Below are 12,645 nucleotides of genomic sequence, written 5' to 3' on the forward strand. Positions count from 1 at the left end.
AATAATTTCAATTGTCCTAGCTTCAAGTTCACTGATTATTTCTTCTCCTTGCTTAACTCTGCTGTTGAACCCCTCTTGCAAATTTTTTGTTGCTGTATACTTCACCTCCAGAATTTGTGTGGTTCTTTTTAAAAACATTATTTTAGAAATTATGGTAAAAATAACCATTTTAGTAAAAATTGCCATTTTAACCATTTAATTCAGTGGCATTAAGTACATTTACAAATGTTGTGCAATCATCACTACTATGCATTTCCAGAATTTGTTCATCCCCCAAAACAGAAACTGCACCCATTAAACAATAACTTCCCATTTCACACTGTCTCTAGTTCTTAAAATTTCTTCTTTCTCTATGAATTTTCCTTTTCTATGTACCTCAGATAAGCATAATTATACATTTACCCTTTGTGTTTGGTTTATTTCACTTAGCATGATGTTTTCAAGGTTCATTCATGTTGTAGCATGTGTCAGAGTTTTATTTAAGACTGAATAAATATGTTTATTATTATATTATATTATAAATATATAATAAATATTTTGAGGAAATGTCAAAATTTTCCACAGTGGCTTTTTCTTTTAATAATTTCTACTTCTTTATGGATATTTTCATTTAGTTTATACATTGTTTTTCTGATTTCCTTCAGTCTTTATCTATGTTTTTCTTTAGCTTTTTGACCATATTTAATGCAATTGTTCTCTAGTCTTTGTATAATTAACCCAAAGTCTGTATTTCCTTCAGGGATGATTTCTTTTTCTTTTTTTAATGTTTATTTATCTTTGAGGGTGTGGGGAGGGACAGAGAGAGAGAGGGAGACAGAATCCAAAGCAGGCTCCCAGCTTTGAGTGGTCAGCACAGAGCCTAATAAGGGGTTCGAACCCATGAACCGTGAGAGCATGACCTGAGCTGAAGTTGGACGGTTCATCCACTGAACCACCGAGGCACTCCCTCAAGGATGATTTCTTAACATTTTGTTCCTCTCAATAGGCCATACTTTCCTGTTTCTTTGTATTCCATGAGTTATTTTGTTGAAAACTGGGCATATGAGTATTATGACATATGGAAATCAGATTTCCCTCTTTGCCAGAACTTATTGTTTCTCCACTGTTGAAGGCTGTACTAGTCCATTTGTGTAGTGACTTTCTCAAACTATTTTTTAAAGGCTGTGTTGTCTTCTCTGACCACTGAAGTCTCTGTTCTTTGTGTTAAACTAATTTTGGCAGAGATTCCCTTGAGCACCAGGAGCTAAAACACAACCCTGCACTCACACCCCTGACCCTCACATACACAAACAAAACAAACAAGCAGACAAGGAAACAAAATAATTCATCCCTTTGTGCAGAATGGTTCTGTGCAAAGGCACTATTTCAGTACTTAGCTAGGCTTACATTAAGCCTAAGGATTAGCCTGAGGTGAAAGCTTAGTGTCTTTCACATTGTTTTCTGCACATGAATTTTGCTCTGGGCATGTGCATGGCTTTCTAAATTTCCTCACATGGGAGTTTTTGAATGTCCTAACTTCTTAATGAATCTCCTTAACTTTTGTTCCAGGGCCTTTGGCAACTGTTTCATGTTTCCATCATACTCTTTCCCTGGGAATCTGAGTTGTGAGTTTGGCTTGCACTTGTTTTGAGTAATGCCCACTGTTTTCCTGGTCTGTTTTCTATCAGGTGAAACAGAGACATGCTCCTTGCATCCCTCATTCAGGCATCTCCCAGATGGTTTGGAATGGACAAACATACATAATAATTTTCTAATAAGGTTTGCTGTGCTCCCTATAGAGCTAAGAGCCCAAGGACTTAAATAAGGTTGCAGGTTTCTTTTTCAAGATTGCTCATGTGCTGGGGGGATGCGGGGGTGTTGGAGCAAGGGCAAGTGAAAACACCACAGATCTTTGTTACCATTTTCAATTTACCTTTTGTCAATCTTTCTGTGGGGGCTGAGAACTTGGAGCTGCTTACCCCCTTCTGTTGCAATGGAGATTGATGATGAATGTTTTACAAATATGACTACCAACTATTCTGAAATTATGTCTGGATCCATTCTGATTGGCTATTCCCAAGGTAAGAAATAATTTTTACTAGAAATTCAGCTACAAATTAAACTTTTTTAACCCAAGGTCGATTTTGAATGCTCATGTGCCTTCTTGGCAATATATTCAAATAACCAAATCACTAAAGAGATAAATGTTTGAAATTTATGTACTGATATTTTGTAATCACTGATTGTTTATAAAGTACTTCACTAGTAAAGTCCATTGCTTTTAGAAATATTCTGCATCCTTCTTATCATACTCAACTAATTTATGGATCCCAAATTTTTAATGGAAATAAGTAAGCAAACTACCACCAATGCCATAAATCTAGACTGCCATCTTTTTTTGACCAGCTTAAATGCTAAGAATGGTTTTACAATTTGTTTTTCCTCCAAGATTTTACTTAAATTCAAGTTAACACATTGTGTAGGATTGGTTTCAGGAGTAGAATTTAGTGATTCATCACTTACATATAACACCCAGTGCTCAACACAAGTGCCCTCCTTAATACACATTACCTATTTAGCTTATCCCCCCACCACCCCTCACTGAAAAAAATCAGAAGAATGGTATTTTGTGATGTGAAAATTAAAGTTCAAATTTCATTCTTCATAAGTAAATTTTCATTGGATCCCAGACAGCTACATTATTTGTTTATACATTTTCTAAGGCTGCTTTTTGCTACAAAGGCACAATGGAATAGCTTTGATAAAGATCATATGCTCTGCAAACCTATGGTGTTTAGTATCTAGCCCTTTACATAAAAAGTTTGCCAAATTCTGTTTTTGTACAACATAAACAGAATCAACAACCTAATAAATCATTCCAATGCCTTATGGATTTAAAAGGCCTTCTTTAGGATCAACAGCTCAAAGATAGGTACTTCTAGAAATTTCAGCTACCAAAAATTTATCAGGTAATATGCTTTTTTAAAATTTTCTTGTTTGTTTATTTTTGAGAGAGAGAGAGAGAGAGAGAGAGCGAGAGAGCGAGCATGAGTGAGTGAGGAGCAGAGAGAGAGAGGGAGACACAGAGTGTGAAGCAGACTCCAGGCTCTGAGCTGTTAGCACAGAGCCTGACTAGGGGCTCAAACTCATGACCTGAGCTGAAGTTGGACACTTAACTGACTGAACCACCCATGTGCCCCTATCAGGTAATAGGCTTTTTTTTTTTTTTAAATTAATCTTTGATCCTTTTAGCATCTTTTTCACTACGTTAGCCAAATATGCCCAAAGTTTCATTTAACACATGACTTTTGACACAGAACCTTTTCAGGTTGAAGGTTTTACTTGGGACTCAAATTTAACCATAATTTTAACCACTTTTTCCATAATTCTGACAGCTTTAACAACAAATCCTGAACTTGATGCTTCTTCTTCTACTTGAGGTAGAGAAAACTGAAAGTCTCCTTTACCATTAAAAAAACTTCATATGAGTACACTATTCTGTGTTATTGTTGTTTTTTTTTGTCTTGTTTTGTTTTGTTTTGTTTTGTTTTGTTTTGTTTTTGAGAGATAGGCAGAAAGCATGTGAAGAGGTGGGGAGGGCAGAGGAAGAGGGAGAGAGAATCTTAAGCAGACTCTGTACCCACCATGGAGCCACAGGTGGGGTTGGATCTCAGGACTGTGAGTTCATGATGTGAGCCCAAATCAAGAGTTGGTTGCTCAACCCACTGACCCACTTAGGTGTCCCTGAGTACATTATCCTTACATAGTTAATATTTAACTACAGGACTATGTGAATCAGAGTGCCTTGAAATCAGAGTGAATTTCACCTGTGAAAGATTTGCTTATTTCCTTATCAACTTTTGCAATGATGGATAAAAGCTTTGTAAACAATAATATGTTAAAAGGCAGTTTTTATTAAAAATCATGTGACATTGAACACTAGTGGTTTTGGTGACATCTGTAAGAATACTTTCAACTTAATACTTGTCAATATAAGCCCATTGGTAGAATTCTTCTGAGAACAATTTTGAACTGGACTGCCAGTCATTTCTTATTAACTATCATTTTTGAAAATGACTGCATCTGTAAGTTACATTATTTTGTGTATCTTTGAGATCAAATAATTCATGAGATTAGTATAAATAGATTAAATTACCAACTGAGTAACTACATTGTCATTAGAATGTGAAAATTCTACTATATAATCACATCTTTTTCTCCAGAGCTCAATGTCATAACCTAACTTTATTAAAGGAAATTCAGTTTTATAAAATAAAATTTTCTCAGATGTTTCTACTTTAGTGCTGGCTACTGTCAAGAAAATTTTAGATAAAAGAGAAGATGTCACATTTTCTAAAAATTCATGAATTGGCATTAAGTTAGATAGTGATGATCACTGACACTCTTTGCTGTTTTGGATCTTTTAAACAAGATCCTTAGAATCTAGTGGCAAATATGCTACAAGGTAGCAAGTTAAATGATTTTGAAAAATTTATTTTATCACTCTACTAGCTATCCCTCTTGTTAAATTGTCATTTTTATGTTCCTACAAATAGAGCCTTTATTTATATTAATGAGAAAATATTAATATAAAGGATTTAATGCTTTGCTGACCAACAATTTACCTATTGATAGTATTTGACCCACAAAATACCTTTGTCTTTTCTGAAAAGTTTTTTTAAAGTTGTAAAAGTTATTTTATGCATACATAGATAAAATACTATGTATTTTACTAGTAATTAAATTACTGGTAACTAATTAATTACTTCTACATGGTGCTTTATTCATAGTTAGATATTTTTGCTTGGGAGGTATTTTATAAACTGATGATACTTTATCTGCAGGTGGGAAAAGCTGATTTCTTACATCTGGTATACTTTTATTTGAACATACAAATACACCTTTAATAGTGAACCATTCAGTTTCATAGCTGTGTTACAGAATTCACTTGAGTGTTACCTCAATTTGCTAATTATTTTGGTGAAAATACCCTCTAAAAATTTAACAGGAAACCTCCAAGGTCATTTCCAGGTACACTTTTAGTCGCTTCATATTTATGGCACACAGGTAATACTAACAGTGTGCCTCTTTTCATGCCAAATGTTTATCAAAAGCATTCATCAAACCTTTCTCTTATCCAAATTTCTATTGTACTTTCTTTGATCTTAAAATTCTGCTCAGTATTATAAAAATCATCTTCTAGGACAATATGTTATGCTTTAAAAATCACTTTATTTTCTAAGGGAAGTAAGCATAGTTCTATCAGGTATAAAAGCTTCAGGGCTCATCTTGGTCAGGTGGTGAGGAAGATTTGGAAATATTGGTGTTACTTCGAGAAAACACCTTTGAGAGAGCTGAAGATACTTTTGCCAACATTTTAGATCCTTGTTTGGAAATACTAGGCTTGGGAGTTTCTGTGGAAAAAGCAAAAAAGTAATATGAATATTTATTAGGCATTCTAATTGAGACAGGTATACTATAGAATTGATGATTTAGAATTAAGAAAGTGATGTTTATAAAATACTTTATGGGATTTAAAAACATTTGCAAAGTTTCTTTTTTTTAAGTTTATTTATTTATTTTGAGAGACAGAGAGAGCAGGGGAGTGGCAGAGCCAGAGGGAGACAGAGAGAATCCCAAGCAGGCTCTGCACTTATCGTGCAGAGCTAGACATGGTGCTTGAACCCAGAAACCATGAGATCATGACCTGAGCTGAAGTCAAGAGTCAGATGCTTAACCAGCTGAGCCATCCAGGTGCCCCTCACAAAGGCTCTTCTAATTTGATCCTTCTAACACTCTTGTAAGGGAAATAGGAAGAGTGATAAGTCCATTTTTGGACACTGAATCTTGGCAAGGTCAAATACCTTGCCTAAGGTCATATGAGTAGAAAATGGATGTTCTGGGAATAGGGGCCAGCTTTTTGACTCTCATGGACCTACCGCGCTTTGATACTTCTCCAGTTAGGTGTACAAAGAATGTCTTTTTCTATCAGAACACTATTGGAAAAAGCCTGATGAGCTAAACTTAAAGTAACTTTCAACTTTACACAACGAGGGTATCTATTTCAGAGTACTCAAGTGAAAGCACAAGTGCATTAAAATTGTCATAATTTCTCACCTACTTTGGGTGAATTTTCAATTGGTTAACTTCAAGTGATTTTTTTTTTATCATGTGAGATAAGACTGTATAGATAATAAAAGAATTTTCATTTAGATTCATTTTTCTACATTCATTTTTCACATTTTCTACATTCTTCATATTTTAATTATCACAAAATTATTTTTTTTAATTAATTAATTAATTTATTTATTTATTTATTTTTTTTTATTTTTTAATATATGAAATTTACTGTCAAATTGGTTTCCATACAATACCCAGTGCTCATCCCAAAAGGTGCCCTCCTCAATACCCATCACCCACCCTCCCCTCCCTCCCACCCCCCATCAACCCTCAGTTTGTTCTCAGTTTTTTAACAGTCTCTTATGCTTTGGCTCTCTCCCTCTCTAACCTCTTTTTTTTTTTTTTCCTTCCCCTCCCCCATGGGTTTCTGTTACATTTCTCAGGATCCACATAAGAGTGAAGCCATATGTTATCTGTCTTTCTCTGTGTGGCTTATTTCACTTAGCATCACACTCTCCAGTTCCATCCACGTTGCTACAAAAGGCCATATTTCATTTTTTCTCATTGCCACATAGTATTCCATTGTGTATATAAACCACAATTTCTTTATCCATTCATCAGTTGATGGACATTTAGGCTCTTTCCATACTTTGGCTATTGTTGAGAGTGCTGCTATAAACATTGGGGTACAAGTGCCCCTATGCATCAGTACTCCTGTATCCCTTGGGTAAATTCCTAGCAGTGCTATTGCTGGGTCATAGGGTAGGTCTATTTTTAATTTTCTGAGGAACCTCCACACTGCTTTCCAGAGTGGCTGCACCAATTTGCATTCCCACCAACAGTGCAAGAGGGTTCCCGTTTCTCCACATTCTCTCCAGCATCTATAGTCTCCTGATTTGTTCATTTTGGCCACTCTGACTGGCGTGAGATGATAGCTGAGTGTGGTTTTGATTTGTATTTCCCTGATAAGGAGCAACGTTGAACATCTTTTCATGTGCCTGTTGGCCCTCCGGATGTCTTCTTTAGAGAAGTGTCTATTCATGTTTTCTGCCCATTTCTTCACTGGGTTATTTGTTTTTCGGGTGTGGAGTTTGATGAGCTCTTTATAGATTTTGGATACTAGCCCTTTGTCCGATATGTCATTTGCAAATATCTTTTCCCATTCCGTTGGTTGCCTTTTAGTTTTGTTGGTTGTTTCCTTTGCTGTGCAGAAGCTTTTTATCTTCATAAGGTCCCAGTAATTCACTTTTGCTTTTAATTCCCTTGCCTTTGGGGATGTGCCGAGTAAGAGATTGCTACGGCTGAGGTCAGAGAGGTCTTTTCCTGCTTTCTCCTCTAAGGTTTTGATGGTTTCCTGTCTCACATTCAGGTCCTTTATCCATTTTGAGTTTATTTTTGTGAATGGTGTGAGAAAGTGGTCTAGTTTCAACCTTCTGCATGTTGCTGTCCAGTTCTCCCAGCACCATTTGTTAAAGAGACTGTCTTTTTTCCATTGGATGTTCTTTCCTGCTTTGTCAAAGATGAGTTGGCCATACGTTTGTGGGTCTAGTTCTGGGGTTTCTATTCTATTCCATTGGTCTATGTGTCTGTTTTTATGCCAATACCATGCTGTCTTGATGATGACAGCTTTGTAGTAGAGGCTAAAGTCTGGGATTGTGATGCCTCCTGCTTTGGTCTTCTTCTTCAAAATTACTTTGGCTATTCAGGGCCTTTTGTGGTTCCATATGAATTTTAGGATTGCTTGTTCTAGTTTCGAGAAGAATGCTGGTGCAATTTTGATTGGGATTGCATTGAATGTGTAGATAGCTTTGGGTAGTATTGACATTTTGACAATATTTATTCTTCCAATCCATGAGCAGGGAATGTCTTTCCATTTCTTTATATCTTCTTCAATTACCTGCATAAGCTTTCTATAGTTTTCAGCATACAGATCTTTCACATCTTTGGTTAGATTTATTCCTAGGTATTTTATGCTTCTTGGTGCAATTGTGAATGGGATCAGTTTCTTTATTTGTCTTTCTGTTGCTTCATTGTTAGTGTATAAGAATGCAACTGATTTCTGCACATTGATTTTGTATCCTGCAACTTTGCTGAATTCATGTATCAGTTCTAGCAGACTTTTGGTGGAGTCTATCGGATTTTCCATGTATAATATCATGTCATCTGCAAAAAGCGAAAGCTTGACTTCATCTTTGCCAATTTTGATGCCTTTGATTTCCTTTTGTTGTCTGATTGCTGATGCTAGAACTTCCAGCACTATGTTAAATAACAGCGGTGAGAGTGGGCATCCCTGTTGTGTTCCTGATCTCAGGGAAAAAGCTCTCAGTTTTTCCCCATTGAGGATGATGTTAGCTGTGGGCTTTTCATAAATGGCTTTTATGATCTTTAAGTATGTTCCTTCTATCCCGACTTTCTCAAGGGTTTTTATTAAGAAAGGGTGCTGGATTTTGTCAAAGGCCTTTTCTGCATCGATTGACAGGATCATATGGTTCTTCTCTTTTTTTTTGTTAATGTGATGTATCACGTTGATTGATTTGCGAATGTTGAACCAGCCCTGCATCCCAGGAATGAATCCCACTTGATCATGGTGAATAATTCTTTTTATATGCTGTTGAATTCGATTTGCTAGTATCTTATTGAGAATTTTTGCATCCATATTCATCAGGGATATTGGCCTGTAGTTCTCTTTTTTTACTGGGTCTCTGTCTGGTTTAGGAATCAAAGTAATACTGGCTTCATAGAATGAGTCTGGAAGTTTTCCTTCCCTTTCTATTTCTTGGAATAGCTTGAGAAGGATAGGTATTATCTCTGCTTTAAACGTCTGGTAGAACTCCCCTGGGAAGCCATCTGGTCCTGGACTCTTATTTGTTGGGAGATTTTTGATAACCGACTCAATTTCTGCGCTGGTTATGGGTCTGTTCAAGCTTTCTATTTCCTCCTGATTGAGTTTTGGAAGAGTGTGGGTGTTTAGGAATTTGTCCATTTCTTCCAGGTTGTCCAATTTGTTGGCATATAATTTTTCATAGTATTCCCTGATAATTGTTTGTATCTCTGAGGGATTGGTTGTAATAATTCCATTTTCATTCATGATTTTATTTATTTGGGTCATCTCCCTTTTCTTTTTGAGAAGCCTGGCTAGGGGTTTGTCAATTGTGTTTATTTTTTCAAAAAACCAACTCTTGGTTTCGTTGATCTGCTCTACAGTTTTTTTAGATTCTATATTGTTTATTTCTGCTCTGATCTTTATTATTTCTCTTCTTCTGCTGGGTTTAAGCTGCCTTTGCTGTTCTGCTTCTATTTCCTTTAGGTGTGCTGTTAGATTTTGTATTTGGGATTTTTCTTGTTTCTTGAGATAGGCCTGGATTGCAATGTATTTTCCTCTCAGGACTGCCTTTGCTGCATCCCAAAGCATTTGGATTGTTGTATTTTCATTTTCGTTTGTTTCCATATATTTTTTAATTTCCTCTCTAATTGCCTGGTTGACCCACTCATTCGTTAGTAGGGTGTTCTTTAACCTCCATGCTTTTGGAGGTTTTCCAGACTTTTTCCTGTGGTTGATTTCAAGCTTCATAGAATTGTGGTCTGAAAGTATGCATGGTATAATTTCAATTCTTGTAAACTTATGAAGGGCTGTTTTGTGATGCAGTATGTGATCTATCTTGGAGAATGTTCTATGTGCACTCGAGAAGAAAGTATATTCTGTTGCTTTGGGATGCAGAGTTCTAAATATATCTGTCAAGTCCATCTGATCCAATGTATCATTCAGGGCCCTTGTTTCTTTATTGACTGTGTGTCTAGATGATCTATCCATTTCTGTAAGTGGGGTGTTAAAGTCCCCTGCAATGACCACATTCTTATCAATAAGGTTGCTTATGTTTATGAGTAATTGTTTTATATATCTGGGGGCTCCGGTATTCGGCGCATAGACATTTATAATTGTTATCTCTTCCTGATGGATAGACCCTGTAATTATTATATAATGCCCTTCTTCATCTCTTGTTACAGCCTTTAATTTAAAGTCTAGTTTGTCTGATATACGTATGGCTACTCCAGCTTTCTTTTGGCTTCCAGTAGCATGATAAATAGTTCTCCATCCCCTCACTCTCAATCTAAAGGTGTCCTCAGGTCTAAAATGAGTCTCTTGTAGACAGCAAATAGATGGGTCTTGTTTTTGTATCCATTCTGATAGCCTATGTCTTTTGGTTGGCGCATTTAATCCATTTACATTCAGTGTTATTATGGAAAGATACGGGTTTAGAGTCATTGAATTATCACAAAATTATAATTTTACTTATAAATATGTAAAGATAGAAATGAACATCTATGTACTTTTTTGAAACTTTTTGATAAGACATGAAAACACACATGACCAAATTTTCTTTTTTTAAATTAAAAAAAATAATGTTTAATGTTTATTAATTTTTAAGAGACAGAAAGACAGAGTGTGAGTGAGGAAGGGACAGAGACAGCAGGAGACACAGAATCCAAAGCAGGCTCCAGGTTCTGAGCTGTCAGCACAGGGGCCAGTGCAGGTCTCGACCTCAGGAACCATGAGATCACGACCTGAGCCAAAGTCAGATCCTTAACCGACTGAGCCACCTAGGCACCCCCATTTTCTTAATTCCATCATGTGCCAAAGTTCATGACTATACATCTTGTAGTTACCTAGATTTGTCTTTTCTAGCAAGATAATCTTCTATAGTTAAAGTTAAGATAGGCAACGGTAAATTTAACTAAAAATATAGAACAAAAAAGTATATTCAGGGTTTTTACTCTACCATTATTTTTTAAAATGACCTAAGAATTTAAAAGGAAAAAAACCCACAAAATTTGCAGCAGATAAGACACAAAAGCATAGATGAAAGAGAAAGATGTACTTTCTGAAAAAGTAAGATAAAATTTTACTGACATGATTGAGGCATTGTTGCAAGATTTCTGAAATTGTCATTGGAGGTACAAAATAATTTCTGTTCTTGAAACTTGTGGTCCTGTTAAAAATTCAGATCTCTGGGCACCATTACTCAGAGATGCTAACTTAGGCAGGCTAGAGAGGGTCCAGTAATCTACATTGTGAAAAAAGTACCCTGGGTGGTTCTAATGCAAAGCAGCTCCAGGAAACACACTTGGGACACTGCCTCAAATCCACATGCTTTATTAGATGACTGTATATTGTTCAAGACCAGAGGGTGCCTGGTATCCTAGCTTAATAACCTACATGAGAAAGTCACGAACCCTGCGTTTATCTTGTTAGTAGTTCTTTCTGTAGCAAAACTATAGACTATCTTTGGTTATTACCCAATATGGGGCTTATTCCGGGATGCAATGGCAACAATATGAAACCACATTATGGAGGGAAGAAAGAGTGGAGGATCAAAGTCAGAAGATCTGTTTTTGAGCACTAAAAGCTTTGTATTTGTTGACTGTGTAACCTCAGATAGTTATTCCCTCCATTTTCTCTTTTTTAAACTAGGGCTTTATGATTCACAGAGACAGAATAGTATGGTGTAGGGGATGTAGACAAGTTTTGTTTGGTCCACAAAACATTTCAGAAGAACTCTGGATTATGTGTTAAACTTTAAAAGTCAGGAATTTTCACCTCTAACTTTTTTGAAAAATGCGAAGACTTCAATTGGAAGACCTGGCAACAAGCCAGTGTGTCAGTGATTGCTGAGTAGCAGCTCCCTCCTTTATTTTTTTTTTTTTTTAACGTTTATTTATTTTTGAGACAGAGAGAGACAGAGCATGAACAGGGGAGGGGCAGAGAGAGAGGGAGACACAGAACCCGAAACAGGCTCCAGGCTCTGAGCTGTCAGCACAGAGCCCCATGCGGGGCTCGAACTCACGGACCGTGAGATCATAACCTGAGCTGAAGTCGGGCGCTTAACCGACCAAGCCACCCAGGCGCCCCCCTCCTTTAGATGGGACATGCCATCTCCAGTGCACCACAGACCCTTGCTCAACCTACTGCTCTTGTTTATAACATTACCTGTATGGCTCCTGTGGGCATTTAAGTGTATGAATTCTGGTTATATTGAACGGACTTAGGCTTTGAAGTTGGGCAGATATGTGTTTGAATCCCAGTTCTGCAGCTTATTAGCTGCAGGGTGACCTTGAATAATATACTCTTACTTTCTTCTTCGGTGACTCGCACTTCCCTCTTTAATAAAAAGGGGATATTTAATTCCTAATAAATGTTAGTTCTATTATTTGTAACTATGATTTGAGGTTAAAATAAAAGTACCACATAATAAGCTGCAAATTGTTATACACACAAACATACACATAGTAAGAATATTATTTCAATCTCATATTGATAATAGGCATCAATACTTCAAGGAAGGAGCCACTCATTCCAGGATGAATGCTAAAGCATAGTATATTTTGTACCTGAAATGACTTCTTTTGAGGAATGTACATTGCCAACAATATTCTTGTTTCCTTCAAAGATGGTGATAAACTGCCAAGACAAAGTAAAGTACTTATTTAATCTTTTATTGGATAGTACACACTAAGATACCTAGAAATCCCCAAAAGATGTAGTACAAC

At 36.4% G+C, this 12,645-nt stretch overlaps 1 protein-coding gene across 4 annotated transcripts in view; it reads right to left on the bottom strand.

The window, feature by feature from the left end:
- Positions 1 to 5,191: 5,191 nt before the first annotated feature.
- FSIP2 (fibrous sheath interacting protein 2) overlaps positions 5,192 to 12,645 on the bottom strand; it is a 99,948-nt gene continuing 92,494 nt past the window's right edge. For all 4 annotated transcript variants that reach the window (XM_060622289.3, XM_060622291.3, XM_060622290.3 and 1 more), the window contains 2 exons: positions 12,487 to 12,556; positions 5,192 to 5,393 (listed from right to left, as the gene is read on the bottom strand). In XM_060622289.3, coding sequence (XP_060478272.3) covers positions 5,257 to 5,393; positions 12,487 to 12,556 — 207 coding nt within the window. In that variant the 3' untranslated portion in view covers positions 5,192 to 5,256. The remainder of the gene's footprint in view (positions 5,394 to 12,486; positions 12,557 to 12,645) is intronic.

This window comes from Panthera onca, chromosome C1 (assembly GCF_046562875.1).
Source record: "Panthera onca isolate mPanOnc1 chromosome C1, mPanOnc1 haplotype 2, whole genome shotgun sequence".
NCBI classification, from domain to species: Eukaryota; Metazoa; Chordata; class Mammalia; order Carnivora; family Felidae; genus Panthera; species Panthera onca.